This window comes from Oreochromis niloticus, linkage group LG14 (assembly GCF_001858045.2).
Source record: "Oreochromis niloticus isolate F11D_XX linkage group LG14, O_niloticus_UMD_NMBU, whole genome shotgun sequence".
NCBI classification, from domain to species: domain Eukaryota; kingdom Metazoa; phylum Chordata; class Actinopteri; order Cichliformes; family Cichlidae; genus Oreochromis; species Oreochromis niloticus.
The window spans coordinates 2131652-2150612 of record NC_031979.2 but is presented as its reverse complement, the minus strand read 5'-3'; the positions used below and the strand labels follow the sequence as shown (position 1 = coordinate 2150612).

Sequence of the window (18961 nt, the reverse complement as noted above, 5' to 3'; positions counted from 1 at the left end):
GTTCTGTTTTTTCTTCCTCACTGCAACACGGCCTGCAGTCTGAAGCGTGGAGCTCCTTAAATGCTCGCGTCCATCAATCTTTCTGACAGTTATGTAGCCACTTTCTGTGGGATGGAGAGGAGAGGGCGTCGCAAGCAGCCAACAGAGGAACTGTACTGCAGCGCTCCTCGTCTCGGTGTTTCGCAGGCGTGATGTTTTCCATATTTAACCCTCCACATTCTGTGAAACTGGATCCAGTAAAACCAGCAAACCAAATCATCGTAACGTGCAGAAGGGAAGGAGCTCTCGCTTCTCATCAAGGTCCAGCGCTCCAAGGTGAAACCCTGAGAGCTAACAGACCGGAGCGGCTCCGTCACTCACCCTGCAGCATGAAGCACCACATTAACATCAGCACTGCAACGTTTTACTCACACTGCAAACCAGCGCTTGAATCCGACTGTGCTACTATTACCAGAGCTGTGTTTAATAAGCAGAACCAGATGCATCCTCATTTATTCCAGAACCACTTCTTACTCATGCCTACATTACCAACAATTCAATTTGCCTGCACACAGTTATGTCAAGGATTTGGGTGTGTTAGCAGAGATGATGAGCACGCTCCAGAGGTCTGTTGAACTCACTCACTTTTTAAAATAAGGCCCCAAAGTCCTCCAACTCAAGTGACAACACTCACAAACACCCATAAGGCTTCAACTTTGTTTTCCTCATACTCCACAATACTCTGAACAACCTGGATTTACTGCAGCTGCTGCTGAAATTCATTCTTTACATTATCCACACACATATACACATAAACTGTGGTTCAATAGACCATCTGGCCTCAGAGTGCTGTCGTTAGTGCAGGGAAACAAGCAGCACTGTATCCTGACACACCTGTACTGGCAGCAGACAGAGTGACACAGCAGGAAAAATGTGCCAGCAGCTGTTTTTCAATGTGCTTAAACACACTGAAATCTGGGAATTAGGAGGCCTGTTCCTGTCATGTTCCTCCAAACACTCCTGCCTGGTTCAGTGTGCCACACATCACGCTGCTGAATGAGGCCATCAGTGAGTACACTTACTACGAGGCCCGGTTACATGTCGAACGTTCACATGAACATTGCCCCGAGCATCACACCGCCTAATCTGGCTCGCCAACCTTCGTAGCACACTCCTGCTGCCATCTCATCAACTACACAACACACACAGCCAGCAAGATGGAAAAATGTACTTTGTCCTTTAGGCCAGCCTCCTTCCTGTCATTGCTCCACGGTGAAGTTCTGATGCTTACAGAGGTGTCAGCAGAGGAACATTTCTTACACCGTGGAGCACATCGGCCTCTGCTTCAAGCTTTAGCCACACGTTCCATGTTTTTCTGTGTTTGTTCATTTTACATCTGAATATTAATCAAACTGGTTTTGACCTTTGACCTCACATGAATGTTTGAATGTTGGATAACCTCTGTAGAGCAGCAGGTTAGAACTTGGACTGAAAGTAAAGTTGTGTCACTGTTTGTCTGCACACCTGTCTGACCAGAAAAACCAGAACATCTGTATATAGTAATGTGCAAAAGTCTTGAGCCCCCCTCCTTCTTCTTTTTTCAATATGTTGCTTCTAAAGAGTCGGACTTTCTTGGATTTCTTTTAAAGAGGCCTTAACAACAGTTCTTTAGGCCACTAAACACGAACCTGTGAATCACTAAGGTGGGAAAAAGGCATCCAACTCAAGCTCTGTGTCAGCACATAACAACTTTAACAGGCTTTAAAGTGACTGCCATAAAAGATCTATTAGTCAAAAACTTTGCACGGTATTGTTGGAGTGAATTGTTAAATGTTTGTCATTTTTATGCTTACCATCCATTTCTACATTGTTTAACTGGAGGATGAAAGGAATTCCACTGTCCCCCTCCCCAGATTCTCGAGGTTCTGGGTGGGGGGCTGTAGTCCTTTATTACAGGCAACATCCTTGTGAAGGTCTTTTTGATGTAAGCTTCCTGCCCAGCAGGAAGTCTCACACACACACACACACACACACACACACACACACACTCCTACTTACATATACAAGTTCACACATATACATACAATGCCTTAGAACCATGTGGGCGTTGCTTTGCTGTGTTTTGTGTGAACTGTCTCTCAATAAAAGGCAGCGAGAGGAGGCCATCGTCGGGGTCATTCGTGATGAGCTAAGATACCAACGAGGCCTCCCTTGCGCAAGCAATCGATCGAACGCTGTTGCCTTGTTTTTCTTTCATGGGAATAAGTCCCGGATACAGCGGGGTCTGAGTTTAGACCCAACAGTATGCAACGTGTTCTTGAGAAAACTGAACAGAAGCAGTAACTAAGCTAAAGACCATCAACAGCAGATGAACGGTATCTAAAAATCATGTTCTGAGAGATGCACCGGGCCCTTCAGGTTCACTGAAACATCATCAGAAATGGTCTCAGTGGAAGGCCGTGCTATGTGAAATTACACCAGTCTATATCCTTATTTATTCATTTACCTGATAATGCCCGGCCTTGCTACTGCAGCGTGTCATCATTAATTCTGCTGAAACACTGTTGTATTCCTTACTTGTGCTTGGACCTAAATAAACCACCTCTGGTGTTGTGCAGATGCGCGAGCTGCAGCTCAGTTGTGTGTGTCAGTGAGCTTCTCGTGATTTGGCCTCCCCACAGAGCCTGGACCTCAATGTGGGGTCGTGTTGACAGAGAATGGAACAAATGGCAGTCGGCATCCAAACAAGACCTTTGACCTTCAAGAAGCCTGCAGAGCTACTCCTGAAGCCACTAGAGAGGAAGTACCAGGAAGCTCGCCTCAACAGTCATAGCGAACAGCGACTTTCAAACTCCAAGAAGAAGTGCAGAAAGCCTGCATACTGCATTTATGTTTGCACATTTTCCCATATAAAGAAAGGAGGAGTGCACATTGTTTGTATGCATGCGATAACATTGTGAACTCACTTGTATTCAGTTGATGCAAGCAGAGAAAGCAGGAGAGACAAACATGTAACATTAGCAGCATTAGCCGCTAACCCTAAATGCATGCTGGTTTTGCTGTTGTTGTTGGAACATTAGTGCCAGAAATAAAAGTTAATCTACGAGGTCTTCAGGTCCTCAGACACTGGGAGCGCACTGTTTGGTCTGAATCTTGCACCCCTGCTAAATATACGACTGTGAAATCTAACAGGAGTGCCTGGTACTGCCTGGCTTTGGACAATGACCTAACAGGAAGCGTTTCCCTTGGCGTGCTGGGCCTTAGACTGCACATATACTGAGACCCAGTTAAAACCACCACAGTACAGCTTAGCTTCCTTATTCAACACAGCCACTGTGAATAAGCACCATCGAACACGCTCACAAGCTGCAAAAAACGACAAAAAAACAGGAAGTGAGGCTGGCATTTCACCCACAACTAATTCCACTTACAAAACTGCAGCGCTTGATTATGTTTGTGTTACTGCTGCTTTCTGGAGGAAATTTTCTAAGAAATAATATGGTATGCTGCGTGGTTTCTAGTCTTAAGGGTCAGTATTAAGAATAAAACACCATCTTTTCCCTGACCTCCCTCATACATACCATAGCCATGTCCAGCTCAATATACAGTTTATGCTAACCACAAGGTTTCATCAGACTGTGACCATCCCCTCGGGATCTAATGCTGCAGTGCAGACAGCGCAAACATGCAAATCCAAAGAGTGCTAAAGCTGTCAGGCTGCGTATCATAAGTCTGCCACCTCTAAGCGTTCAGATGTTCAACAGTCTTGCTCGTTTTTCCTGCCTCCAGCGAATCACCTTGAATCCATCAGTGACCAGAGTGAGTCAATGCCACAGTAGTTCTGTTGTGACATTGATTATTTTAATTCTTTAATTCACGTCACGAGTAGTCGTGTTTACTCAGTCACTCGCTTTATTTAAACCTATCACATTATTCTTTTTGCTGCCATGAGGTTTTCTATAAACGTGAACAGTGATGGATGTTTGAGTACAGACGAGACATTTGTGGCTGAAAGCACAATAAACTGAAATTAGATCACCAGCCGAAGGTTTGTGAAAACACTGAAGAGAAACCTTCGTGTTCTTCAGCTGCTGGTGATGTTCAAAGCTGTAGGCCCAACCCTGAACCTTCAGGAAACGTGACTCAACCTACTCACTGAACTCATATTTTTGGATCACCACTCATCTGGAAACACGATCAGTCCTTTCCATCTGACACTTTTTAAATGGATTTGCTTTAAAAACATGTGCTAGTCTGTTTGTGCCACAACATTAGGAACCAAGCAAGCCTTTCCCTGCAGACAGTGAGTTAGGATGCGACTGTGACAGTCGTCAATCTGTCGAATCACCTCCAAAGCAGTCAGACAGACTCCAACGTCACCTTCTTAAACTGCAAATTCTCACAGTAGCCCCTGCTCTGCTCAGAGATCCTCTGAAAAGAAGAAAGCCGGGGTGGCTCTAGCTCAGGTGGTAGAGCAGGTCACCTACTGGTGGTTCGATCCCAGTCTGCAAGCCAGATATCCTGTCTATGTTGCTCTCTGATGCGTCCATCAGAGTATGAATGCGTGTGAATTAGGGCAGGGCAATATTTATCACAATATACATTTGAAAATTTGCGATAACGATATAATTGACAATATAATTGACGCGAGACAAAATACTCCACAATTTAGTGCAAAAACCCCATCAATGTATTTTCACTTAAACAAGCAGCTGTTTTTTATGTGCATTAAAGTTATATAAAAATGTAACAGTGCAAATTCCTCACTGACAGTTTAACCAAAAGGCATTTCCAGTGGAAACTGGCCGACATATCCTCAGCATAACCATGTATAATATCCACAAAACTTAAAAAGAGGTTATACACACACAATACGGTAATATTATGTTGAAGCACAGTACGTATCACTCCGCGAGGCTCCTGACTACGGTAGCTGTAATGCTCCGACAATCCATCAAGCGGTGCGGCTTCGTAGCTTAGCAAAGTCGCACTAAAACATCGTTGACAGATTTTTGAGCGCCGTGTAGCACATAGAATCGTTTCAAGGTCAGTAAACACAACCAGAATTCATAAATGAGGCGCACTGTCAATTTTTCAGTGCGCCGTATTTTCCAAAAACACGGTAATAACGACGGCCCGCTAGCATGCTCTACCAAAAAAAAAATGTGCTTTGTTGTGTATCTGACGGACGAAAGCCAAACCAGTTCCACACCAGTGAAGTTGCAGCATTTTTACAAACCAGTTCTGGTTCATCTGTTTCATTCAACGATCCACTTTCGCCCTTCTCATTCTGCGTCGCCGCCATGCTTTTTCCACCATGTGCGTATGAAAACAAAGGCACTGCGCATGCACGTTTTACCCATATTCTATCGCCATATTTCATTTTCTTATCATTGCCCAACATTATACCGGTATTACCGTGAACCGTATGATATGGCCCAGATCTAGTGTGACTGTTAGACAGGAACACTTAGAAACAGCGTAGATAAAGTGGTTGTGCGAATGGGTGTACAAGTTGTGTACACATATATATGTATAAACCAGTCCATTTATCACATCAACCAGGTGGAGAAATGGTTCATGTGGCACATGCTGTTGCAGTGTTTGGTGCTCTGTATGAGACGTGTCAGCCTCATACAGGCTGAGGTGAAATACAGCAAACCAGGCTTATGCATGAGTCACTGGGAGCAGGCCACACACACATCAGCAGAGCAGGATTAGCACCGAGTGAAACATTAACATTCAAATCAAACAAGATCCAGACAAAGAGGTAACCCAGTGTAAAGACTGCTCCCTGGGTAAATGCAGACACGTGTATAGACTGCGCTCTACCACCCAACATCTGACTACAGGACACAGCTCAACTTGATCTCTTTGCCTGTTTGAAAAGCCTCTGTGCAGTTTTACCCCACTGTAGTCGGGCATGGTTTCATACATGAACATAGCTCTGCAACCCTACACCAAGAAATCCATCTTTAACAGTCCTGACAAAAGCTCCAGGAGCTGGAATGTACTCAAAACAGCACCGTAAGACACAAGCGGTTCACACGGAGATCAGGTTCAGTTACTCACTTCAGCTTTTTTTTTCTGTCCCACTAAAGATATCATCAACATCGTTCCTCATGAAAGCTCAGCAGCAGCTGAACATTCTGAGCTTCTCCTGGACAGACGATCAAGACTCTGATGGAGAAGACTCTCGTCCACTGTTAGACAGAGTGCAGCTCCACAGTCTTAAACCGTGGATAGAGACAGCAGCTCTGGACAGAGAGCTGCACTAACCAGAAGCTACAACAGTGGATAACATCCTGTGCCACTATACTGAGGTCGAGTGCTGCACTTCAACATGGTGGAGCTGGACGAGACCGCCGCTCTGTTAGTTACGGTCATAAAGTGAATGCTGACGTATCTAATTATTACACCGCAGGGCCTCGTGTGTGGGCTTTATCACAGAAAGCAGTCTGAACAGCACTGATATTCTTGTGGTGCTTGTACATACCTCATCTTTTCAGTCAAAATTTGGATTAAGAAATCACACACACAAAAACAAACTATTAACTGATCCAAGTATCTCGCCACCGTGAAAGAAAAACATGAAAGATTTCTATTAAACTCTTACATTTGCTTCTCACCCTTGTAGTGCTTTCCTATTTATTTGGATGGATGGAGGCGGTCGGCTCGGTATCTGGTACTACCAAGGAGTGGATTGCACCAACGATATGCACGGGCATTCAGCCCATTCTCCACCCTCCCCACTCCTCAGCTCAGCTGTGTGTGTGTGTGTCGGGGGGTGGCAGCGTGGCCAAGAGAGTCGACGAAGCCCGACTGAAACAATGACATCATCTCTGCAGGACTGGCAGGCAGAGAAGGCCCGCTGCGCTCTCACCACGAGCTGAATGTCCAGTGCCCATGCTCAGGCTGGCCGGTGGTTTAGTGCAACAGGGACGAGACACAACTGAGCCCCTGTTCTCCTCCCAGTGTGACTGCAGACCTCCGAGTTCTTTGCAGACTCACAAAGCAAAGTGTTCCAGAACTTGCACACTTGCATAAATGCAAACGAAAATGCAGGCAAGTGATAACGTTCAAAATCCTTGTTACTGTGTGGCATGCTGCCACTGAATAGAAAAATGACGAACGCTATAAAGATCTACTGAGACAAGGGCCCAAGTTGGTCCACACCGAGAAGGCTCCTCTTGATATGTCTTACAGCAGCTTTGCAAACTCGACTAGATAAAAACCCATGAAGTCGTTTTCATACCGGAGCAGCACAGGTACACACACAGTGGGCTGCTTGCAGACAGCTCACAATCAGAGAGTGTGGTGAATTTTAAAGAGGGTTTGAGCACCAGAATCAGCACACGAGCATCAGAGCAGAGCGCGCTGTTCCTCAGAGGACAACGTCTACTGCTTTCAGGGTGGAGAGATCGATGCTGCTGTAAACACGACACCACCTCCAGATGATCGGGCGGCTCACATGCACCATGCACGTTTCTGTCACACACTGGTGCAGTTTGAAGACATGGGTGGTGTGGGGGCATTGAAATGTACGGGATGTCTAAAGTGAGAAAGTGAGCGCCCGTCAGTCGGGTTCTATGACATATTTATTGGTCTCTCTGTGCACATCGGTCCAGCTGTGCTGGCTCCCACTTCTCCATAAACAGAACAGTCGTGTAGAGCAAAGTCTCAAAGATCATAACTGTGGTTATTGTCCCTGATTGTTGTTTTTTTGAATTATCTACGCTCAAAATACCCACAAATCACTTCACAAAGCACATTCCTTTTGTGCTGTGTGAGATAGAGCACATTACGTTTGTCTGGATCAACTCGAGATGGAAAATCCACAATAAATATCAAAAACTTTCAAGGACATTTGTGATAATTATATTTATGATGACACAGAGAAAGAATTTGCAGTGACTGCAGCTTGCAGATAGCAGCATTGATTTGTGCTAACAAAACAAACAGCATTATCCATCCTTGGTTTCCACTCTCACTGATGCCACGAGGTGCCGGCAGCAACAGCAGCGACACACCATAAGCTAAAGTTAGGCAGTGTTTTCCCTGGAAGGGTTGGTAAATCCTGTTTTGCAATAACTAAAGTAGTTTAGCCTGTAATTCTCCAGGAGCCTGCACAATGTTGCTTCATAATAAAAGTGAGAAATATTTTCTACCTGGGATGTCGCCAGCTGCTTTTACCACCACGTAACTGCATCAGTAATTTCCATCTACCATTTGCTCCAACTGTGACTTAGAGTGTAAATAGTAAACGCTGCAGCTATGTTTGGTTTACTCTTCAGCCTTACATCACCAGCTGTTAGCATCGCCTCCTTCCTAGCTTGGTTGTCTTTAGTAGTGTTTTTTGGCTCAGCGGTTGTTGTTTCCTCCTTTAGCGGTACGAGTTTTCTTGCATGTTTTGTGCTTTGCCACAGGCTGTAGAAGCAGCTCCATTTTTACGACACTGAAGCCTGAACCATAGCTCTTGCTCTCAGACATGCCTGGGCTGGTCTTATTGTGTGGCACTAGGTAACAAAAACACACAGCACCACTATTTCACTGATATCATCATTAGGGATGGGTATTGATAAGATTTTCACGATTCCGATTCCATTTTCGATTCTGTTTAACGATTCGATTCTTTATCGATTCTTTTTAAAAAAGGAGAACACTAAGGTCGATTAGCTTAGAACTTTGTTTCATATCTTCTCTTTGAACAAGATAGAAATTTAGGAGTAACATGGCCTTACAAACCCAACAGTGAGATCTTAAGAGATCCACAGCCTACGGCTCGTCAATGGGGTGTCACAGGGTCCCCAGGAAAAAAATTGTAAATGTAAAATAATAAAATAAATATTCTTCTGTAGCAATAACAAAGTATAACATAAATTATTCTGTAGCAATTACACAAGAATATCCAGTAATGTCCCTGCCTACAATTAAACACATTCACTTACCGAAAATCGGGGCAAATGGGTGCAAGCCTTTTACCACAAACTTAGTCACTGCTCGGTGACATTCGTCTATCCTGGCCTGAAAGGAGACGCTACCGGTAGACTGCAGCGAGAACTGCCAGCCAGACTCTGTCTGTCTCTCTCATCATGGTCAGCTAAATGCACAGTAATGGCAGGCATTACTGTGCATTTAGCTGACACCTTAAATGACCTTAAATGAACACGACATTCATTTAAGGTCATCGCGTATTTTCTGAGCAAATGCTTTTGCATATTCGTAGTGTTTCCTCCTTTAAATGAAATATCTACTTTGCAAGTATTGCAAGTTGCCCCGTTGTCATCCGTTCTCGTAAGGTATAACCAAACTTTTGAGCGTTTGAGCCGCTTAGGCGCCCTGCCAGGTAAATGACGCTCCGCAACGTGGTGACGTCATTCGGGGCGACTGGAATCGATAAGGGAATCGTTTGCAAAAATGGCAAACAATTCCAAGGAATTGAAACAGTGGGAGCCGGTTCTCAACAAGAACCGGGTTTCGATACCCATCCCTAATCATCACCATTGCTATCAGCGTGGATAATACAGGCCGAGGTGAAATACAGCAAGTCCAACGTCCAGTCTTAATATATGAGGTTTAAAATTGTCTGTACAATTTTTATGTGTGCATTAATCAGAATTTTAAGCAAGTCCTATCACTGAAACGCAGGCGGCTCATTGGTCAGATTAGTTTACTGAGTGTGACTAGCATGAATGCTAGCAGCAGAAGCCTTCTTTGCAGTTTAGCTTCCAGCACTGAATGAGCACCAGCACTGTGCATCACTTTGGTTATGTGGTTTTAGTTTTGTTGACTTTGCTGCAGCCTACAAAGAAAGGTTGATTTTCTACATCAAAGCACCGCCGACCAACACTGGTTACTGTGGTTCTCATCTGTTTTACTTCACAGTCTTTTTTCACGACTTCCTGAGACTGAGGATGCTGCATCCTGCCGTCCAGATACATAACAATCAACAGACATTAAGAAAATATGAATAATCACTTTAACTGGTGAATATCTCAGGTGAACACCAACAACTGCATCTGATCATCTAATGGACTGGCCGTGCACACCACCAGACAGTAATCTATGAAAACATGTTTTATTTCCTCTCTGTGTCAACGTCTCAGTGTATGTTTAAAAAAAAAAAAAAAAACCTGTGACATGGGTGTGGGAGAGCCCCACTGCACCTCAGTGGGGTTTGTAAGTTTGATGTTTCCCTTACGCTCAGCCTGAACTTCAAACTAACGATCCAGAAAGTGGATTGCAGGTTGCAGTGCATGCTCATGTCAGTCCTTAATATTCTGTAATATTAGATAATATTAGATGTGTTTTTAACAGTCTGGCTCATTGCTGTGCATTGAAAATGAGACTGTTGGTGGGAGCATCAAGTTAAAAATGATTCTCAGCAGACGCAACAGCAAAGCTGTTCAGAGAAGAATAAATGCAGGGAGGCCTGTAAGGAAAACCAGCTCCAGAGTGTACAGGAATCACACTGGACCAGTCACGACCAGCTTAGCCATTTCAGTATCTGATGGGTCCTTTATCTTTGTTAAACTCTGCTGCATTGATATCCCCTGAGAAATAAGAAGCATTTGAGACTCTGCCCCTCTCCAGGCAAAGCATAAGACGGATCGAGGACGTTGCAGGAAATCTGGAGCTTTGTTTAAAAGCCAAGCAGATCATTTTGATTTTTTGGGGGGCTCTGGACGAGACCTGTGAAGTCCATGACTAAACCCAGTTACTCATATCCCAGTTAGCACATGTGATAACAATGAGTTTGAAATTACAGGGAGATGGCAGAAATGCACTGACTCAAAGGGACTATGACAGCATGCTTGGTTACGCCTGACAAACTGTCACGTGTTACAGCCGACGGGTGAATGTTGGACTTTTCAACCACATGAAAGATAAAGAGACTGAAATGAACGGAGAAACAAAATTGGTGTTTTTGAACCGTATTATACATGAGGAGGTGCTGTGTCAGTCAGCGCTAAAAATTAACCATGGTGTTGGTGTTGTAATTATAATAATTCACTTGATCAGGATGGGAGCACTGAATCACAGTCTGGTACACTTTGGGAGGACAGAGGCTACCCCTCAGCTGTCAGACGGCTCAGCCTGGACAAAGTGTTAAACAGAGAGCCGAAATTTAAGAGCTTTGTGAGAAGCAAGGTCATGACATCATCTTCTGCTTCTGAGCGCTATGCAGATTTGGCATTTCCTGTTGATACGACTGTGCTTCGAATTTCCACATCAGACAATGAAGCGGACTTTAAAGCACTTGTTCGAGCCCAAAACAGACTAAAGAACGTCGATAGCAATAAAGCCTTTTAAAGTTAAAAGCCATTAAAATTTTACAGCTTCGTTTTGATTAAATGCTGATAAAAAGTTGGCATTTTACTTTCATCGCCTAATCGTAACATCTGTTCTTACCAGTAACACTTTATGTAGAGATCAAATTAATATTGAACAGAATTGAGTTCAGCTTATTGGTTGTGCCCTCCACAACATTCGGGGTTCATCTTGTGGTCCCTTAGAAAAATTAAATGCAAACTGAAGCTCAAGCCTTCTTAGCAGTTTCAGACCAATTTCAACAATTATTGAAACATATCTTCTTAGAGTCTCCAGCGACATCTCCATGTGAAAGGATGCACGATAATATTCTGTTTTGCTGATGTTGGACTTCTGCCTTTGACACCATTACACCATTACACCATGCTTTTGGAAGGCGGGGTAACGGGTGGGTGCATTGAGGTCTACTTTCAAATGGGTCCCATGATCTCTTTCTGGCTGCTTCTAAGTGTGGCTCTTATTCACTTCTCTTGCATACGGTGTGCCACAATGTTCTGAAATGATCACTACTATGCAGATGACATTCACTTGTATATATTTTAAGCCCTAAGATGTTTCTAAGCTGCAAATTTTACACCGGTCCCTAGATTTAATTACAAGGGACCGGTGTAATACAATAATTTTTAGTTCAGTCTTGTTTTTAAATCACCTGAGAAATGCTGCCAAATTGAGTCACTTATCACATCTTATTCATGCATTTATTTCATCTTGTCTGGAATTTTGTAATAAACCTCTGTATAAAGTCTGCAGGTGGTTCAGAGCACCACTATAAGCCTCTGGCTTCCCATCAGCGTCAGAGTCCACGTTAAGATTGTGGCTTTGATTTTTAGAGCTCTGCATGAATAAGCACGTACAGCAAAAGGACTTTCACATCCATGTGTCCACAGTAGGAACCATGCCTGGGATGGGAATCGATAACAATGTAGCAATTCTGATTCCATTATTGATATCACTTATTGATTTGATTCCTCATCAGTTCTCTGATTGACTGTCACTGGCTGTGCATTGAGAGTTAACACCATCACTAAGCAGCATATCAAAGACATTATAGTTGTGCAAATAACTGCATACGCTGTGCTCCAATGTTTGTTGGATGTAGTTCCCCTCCTTGCTGTGATCAGTATTCTGGTCATTATTCAACAAGGTAATGTATTACACAAACATTTTTCTTTAAAGTAATGCAGTACACTGCTCAGTTACTCCCATAAGAAAGTAATTTGTTACTCTACTCGTTACTTTACTTTAGTGTTTCTCTGAAAAATGACCTGAAATGCATCGTTGCACAATTTAGCAATATAAACCTGAGGCCACAAACTAACAAATCCTTATCCTAATGAGGACATGCATATGTTCGTTCTCTTAGTATTTAGGCATGAACGCTAAGTTTACAGCACAAAGCAAGAATGAAAACCAGCACAAACAGACTTCAAAGCCATCACCACAGTGATTCTACTTTAGAAACCAGTAGAAACAGAGGCTGCAGCCTGAGTGCTCATCAGTTTGTTACCTGCTGAAGTTGGACGTGTGTCTGCTGGGCTGGCTCAGCATTCACATCACTCTGGATTCTTGGCTAGCTTAGCCTCAGCATGCTGTCCCACTATTTTCCTCCACTGGTACGTGAACTGAAATCACTTGTAGTGCATAGTGAAGTGCAAGTGGAACTGATAAATCGATAAACAGACTAACAATTCCAAGAAACTGAACTACCGAGAACTGGTTCGCTACAAGAACCGGTTCTCGATTAGCATCCCTACCTAGGACTGGGCGATATATCGAGTTTTTAAATATATCGATATATTTTTATATAAGATGTGACCATATCGTTTATATCGATATAGTCTATGTTACGTTATAATTACACTCGTGGAGCTGCAAGTTTGCGTCTTTCGTCCACTTTTGTCTCTACGCTGCGTTACTCGACCTCGCCTCTCCTTCACTGAACACAACTCCCCCTCCCCCATCGCTTCATCTGCAGGCAATGACAAGATGGACACGGCAGCTATCAAAGAGGAGCTGGTCGGTAAAAACAAAACATTTGGAGATTACTATTTTAGTGCTGCAGCGTTACTGTCATTAAAATGACGTTAACGCCATAACTGCATTAACGGGGCAAATCTCCGTTAACGAGTTACCGCGGATCGCCCCGTGCGTGGGGCTGCATGGCGTCAACGTGTTAACGAGCTAACCGGGCTAACACGTTGACACCTAAAATCCTTTCATTTTCTCAAAAGTTGACTGCACGCCTTATGTATGAATTCTGGTTGTGCTTACTGACCTCGAACCGATTTTATGTGGCACACGGCGCTCAAAAATCTGTGAAAAAAATGCTTTAGTCCGACTTTGCTAAGCTACGGAGCTGCACCGCTTGATGGATTGTCGGAGCATTACGGCTACCGAGGAGCCTCGCGGAGTAATACGTACTGTGCTTCAACGTAATATTACCGTATTGTGTGTGTATAAGGACCATAAATGGCTCCTGTTCAGAGACATGGTTACGAAGCAGATTTCAAACTCCAGGCTGTCAGTCACGCAGTAGCAGTTGGGAACAGAGCAGCTGTGAAATCTGTCTTTGTTATTATGCTGAGCGTCTGTTAGTTTACATTTTGACTGCACAATTGTGAGCTCTTTGTTATGCACAAAACAACATAGTTTTATTTTATTTATGGATCATTATTTAATAAATGCTGATAATTTATTTCTGAGTAATTTTTTTCTTGTACATCTATGCTGTATGTTAATAAAAGTGTCTGTGTGACATCTGGGACACAGCTTTGACTAAGAACTCTCTTTTTGTTCTTACTTTATGGCTTTAAAGAAATATCGAGATATATATCGTATTTCGCCATCCAGCTAAAAAATATCGAGATATGAATTTTGGGTCATATCGCCCAGTCCTATCCCTACCCCTGATGTCATGTGATCAGGGTCCTGCTGGCTGTGCAGCATACGAGGCTGAAAACTAAAGGAGACAGAGCAACAGTGGCCCCCAGACTCTGGAACTCTCTGACAGCAGTTTGTGCGCTTTTATTTACTTTAACTTTACTTTTAATCCTGACCTAAAGCAAACAGCTAGAAGAAGAAGAATGGAATAGCTTCAGGACAATGAGTCAAAGTCCTTGAGTGGCTGAGCCAAAGCCCAACCCACAGAGCATCCGTGGAAAGAAGGGTTGGCTGATTTAACCTCAAAGTTATATCAAGTTAATTTTGGCAAAATCAAATATTACTATAATGACATTTTGATACGACACTTTTCTATCATGTAAAACGCCGTAGTGCTGTTACGACGGATCATAATAACAGAGACGTGACGAATGCTGTTCACAGACAGACACTGCTCAGATCCAGCTGTGTGAACCATGTGGAGACCTGCAGCGCCTCGGGTGCTGAATTACGCAACATTTTTTTTTAACTTTGACAAAAGTGTAATCCTACATTGTTTAAGTGTCCCTTCAGTGGTTTTAAAACCAAACATACTCTAGTTCGAGGTTATTAAATGAGAAAAAAACAGAAACCCAAAGACTAAATAAGTGATAGTCTGCAGATCAATGAATAATAAAAAAAATACCTTGAACACGTTTGCAGCCTAAGAAAATCTTACCATTTTCTATTTTTTAATAACTTGAGTGCTATCGTGAACTTTTGGGTGTTTCTGCACTTTTATCAATTATCTGATATCAATTTTATCAAATCAGACAAACTGCAGCTGTTTGAAGTGTTGCACTTCTAGGACAACACACTGTTTCAAGAGAGCGTGTGAGCGCTGAAGCAGGTTGGTTGTGTAAGAAGTTCAGTAGGAATTTTGCCCAGTGAAGGTCCTTAGATATGAAGACTTACTAAGACTGGGAAATAATGATAGCACAGCAGTCAAGGTTTCACCATTCTAGCTTGGTCATGGCTGACACAATGAGGGAAGCTTCCCACATTTGGACACAGAGAAAATACATTGAAACATCCTGCCATAAACTTTGGTTTGACATAAAGCTGCCATCGTCCACAGCTCCATCTGACCTTCACATTACTGGCGTCATCCAAACCTGTGATATTCTCATCTTCCAACAGTCGAGGCTGATTAGGTGAACAGATTCATGATTAAGTATGCACACTGCACCCAACTCAGACCAAGTCATTACCTCTAATTATAATGCCTGCTCGAGGTCCTTAACAAGTTTAGTCATACCACTACAAGCCAACGGGGACAGCGAGCTGAGGAGCAAACACTCGACAAGCCAACCTCCTCCAGCCTTATCGTTCACCAGTGACGAAACATGATCCTGATGTGACTCTCTGGAGGCTATAGCTGTGTTTTGACTGCAGGCATCACCAGAAGTGTCAGTCAGCACGAGACAGCAGCTCGATGACAACTCATGAACACGTGCACTTGCCTCTCTTCTCTGGTACAAAGCATTTGTTGGCTTTTTAAACAGACACAGATACTTTTGTCTGATCCTTGACAACCAATATATAAATTCTGCCACCTATTAAACACTAAACAATATTTGTTTTCTTACTCCAACTTTTTTCTGCTGCTTTTCCAAAAGAGTAACTTGACTTGTTTCCTAAATTTATAGTCATTTTATAGCCATTTAATTCTCTGCATCTTTTACATTTACCTGTATGCCTCATTGAAAAATGATCCTTATACATCTTATAGTGAGCCTTAGCACAGCCCCTCAGTTGATCCACTGTCTGACCAAAGGTGTTTTAGCTCTCTTCCCCTCCCTTTGTTCTGATTGGCTGCCCCTCACAAAGAGAAGAATGACGTGGCAGGTTGGTGAAAATATGGAATATAATAAAACATTTTCTTTAAACAATGATGTTATGTTGGTCATCTTTCAGAACTGAACCCATAGTTATCCTGTTTACTATCATACTGCAGGACAGCTGTCTACAGATTTTTACCTAAAGGTGTTCACACTCCTGTTGTATGTCATGTTTAGCATCGGGGTCTCAGAGGAACGCCGTCTCGTCTCACTCTGTACTGCACCACTCTACATGGTTGAAATGACAGCCAGCTGACTTGAAAAGGTTTCCAGCAAAGTTCATCATACTTGAAATAGAGAACCACGATGATGAATTCCTAATTCTGACTTCCTTTTTCTTTAGTTGGAAGTGAGCTGTTTTTTCCTGTCAGTTGTGTTCCCTTGGCACGGCTGAAGCTGTAATGCTTCATTAAACAACCTTCATCATGCTGTTGTCTGTGCGTGCTCAACAGCTGTATAATCCCACAAGACAACAAAGAGTGCAACAGCAATGGTACAACAGCATTATATTCATTACAATGCATTGTAATGAATACCAATGCTATAATAGCACTTAAGAGCACTGTAGTAAACCATTAGTGGGCTCCACCTTCTCCTCAGAAAAGAATACTATGAGCGAGGGGGGCAAGGACATGCAGCAGCTGTGGAAGTGGCCCAAAGGTGCAAATCACCAGGAAAACATTTGCTTTAACATTTAGCCAAACTGAGGTCAGTGACCTGGAGTGTGGAGAGCTCCACATAATTCCACTTAAAATGTGGACATTTTTATTCACTTTTCAGCCAAAATCTTTGGTTTGTTGTTGTTTTTTCCAAATTAATCTCTCTTAGTGTTTCACATTCTTTAACACATTTTTGGACAAACTGCACACTGGGGCATTATTAAAGGAAACATGTTTCATGCACCGTTTTTGCTAAATAGAAATGTTTTCATTCACTTTCTGTCTTGTGTGCAGCATTTAACGATAAATACGGACCCTCGCGTATGTTTCTTGCTCTGTCTGCCTCCGTGGGCTCTTTGTATGGGATCCACGTTTGGTGATTTCTCTTCAGCCCACCCCCCACCCTCCCGCACACGGCAGGTAAAGAAACGGACATTTGTTTCGCACCTAGCGTTAGCCCCAGTCCCCTTACACTGACACCAAACCCTCTGCCTAATTCACTTTTCTGATCTTGTTACGCTTCCGTTCCCTAGCACGACAAAGGAGATGTTTTCGGGAACTTGGCCATCCGTCCAACATACGCAGTGTCTTACTTTTGTCTCGTTTCTTCAGCGACAGTCGAAAGCGTCGCGGACAGGTTGCCGCTGACCAATTACATTCATTTGAATGAACGTTTAGTGAATTGTAATATTACAGTGCCAGTGTGACGTTTAAAGGCATCAGGTAAACCGACGGGGTTCGCGCCCCCCACACAACAGGAGCCTGGTTCAAGCATAAGGTGCAGGAATTGATGCTACTTCGGAAACAACAGTGCGTAATTTCTTTACGCCACCCATACCAGTAAGGTCAGGCTGAGGTGAAGCTCAATGTGCGCGGTATCACGCAGTTAATGCGTTATATTACCTGGCCGTACACCTTTGGCATCGCCGGTTTACCAGCGCTCCGGCGACTTCGATGCTGCGGGTAGACGCTGGAGACCGACCCGCCTTCGATTCCACTGCGAGCGGGCAGATGCAGCGCTCGAGCCGCGGAGCCACCTCCATCTCCGTGCAGTAAAGCCTCACTTGCTTCTATTGTGAAAAATCCTCTGTTTTGCGGCAGCATGTAACGCTGCTCAGGATGAAGACGAAGAGTCGACGAGTTTATTCCTGCCACGCCGAGGACTAATAAATACAACAAACAGCGAAGAGAGGACAGCATCTCGCCCGCTCGTGATAACGCCATGTTTGTGTATGTTTTGCCTTTTGGATTAGGTAAGACCGAAGAGCTCCTTCTACTGGCAGTCACCGCTACATTCGCAAACCATGGGAAATTTCAGGAAGTACCACATTTCTCAGCTTCAAATATGCTTTTGCTGGATCACACGCAAAGGCTGTGAACAAGCCTCCCGGTGTCCACGCCATTTCTTTAAGGAGGCAAACGAATTACACAACGACAACTCTGACAAATACAAATAAAAAACAACGCAACAACAAACGTTATAGCCTGCCTAGTACATGAAAAAACTGGTATTGTAAATGTAGACAGCCCGAGCCAAAGCCGTGCACATATAAACACAGACTGCTATGTAACACGTATCAGCAAGCAGTAATATCGTGTAAATTCTTTACTTCGCACAAAGACATCAACATCGTTTTTATTACTGAAAACGGTGTTTTACAAAGGGGACATTTATGACGACGTAGCTGAAAATTCACCTTTACTAGGATCGCACACAAACATTACAGAAATACAACCAGACCGTAGAGATACCACATACACCTCAACAATAAATATATTGTAGCTGTAGCAGATAACAGGTCGTTCTGGTGGTAAATTAATCTGTGACTAGTTGAGCTCTCATTAGTGACCCAGTCTCACATTCACATTGTGCTTGTGGCTAAGGGCTTTGCCAAACATTCAAACACACTCGCAGCACCCAAAGACATTCAGTGTAATTCAGTTCAGGTTTATTTGTATAGCACCAAATCACAACAACAGACACGTCAAGGTGCTTTATACTGTAAGGTGAAGACAACAGTATTCTGGAGAAATCCCCCAACACTCAAATGAGCCCATAAGCAGGCTTTTTGCAATGGTGGGAAGAAAAGGAAGAAATCTCAGGCAGATCCAGGCTCAGGGAGGGGCAGCTATCTGCTGCTACTGGTTTGGGGGGTGAGGGGGGAAAACAAGAGAAGAAAGAGAGAGAGATGCAGACTTGCATTCCACGATACCATCCACACGACAGGCCTT

At 43.5% G+C, this 18961-nt stretch overlaps 1 protein-coding gene across 2 annotated transcripts in view; it reads right to left on the bottom strand.

The window, feature by feature from the left end:
- sorl1 (sortilin-related receptor, L(DLR class) A repeats containing) overlaps positions 1-18234 on the bottom strand; it is a 90529-nt gene extending 72295 nt beyond the window's left edge. The window contains exon 1 of one of the 2 annotated variants that reach the window (XM_005474413.4): positions 17633-18234. In XM_005474413.4, the coding sequence (XP_005474470.1) occupies positions 17633-17953 (321 nt within the window). In that variant the 5' untranslated portion in view covers positions 17954-18234. The remainder of the gene's footprint in view (positions 1-17632) is intronic. The other variant, XM_005474412.4, reaches the window with a different exon arrangement.
- Positions 18235-18961: the final 727 nt, after the last annotated feature.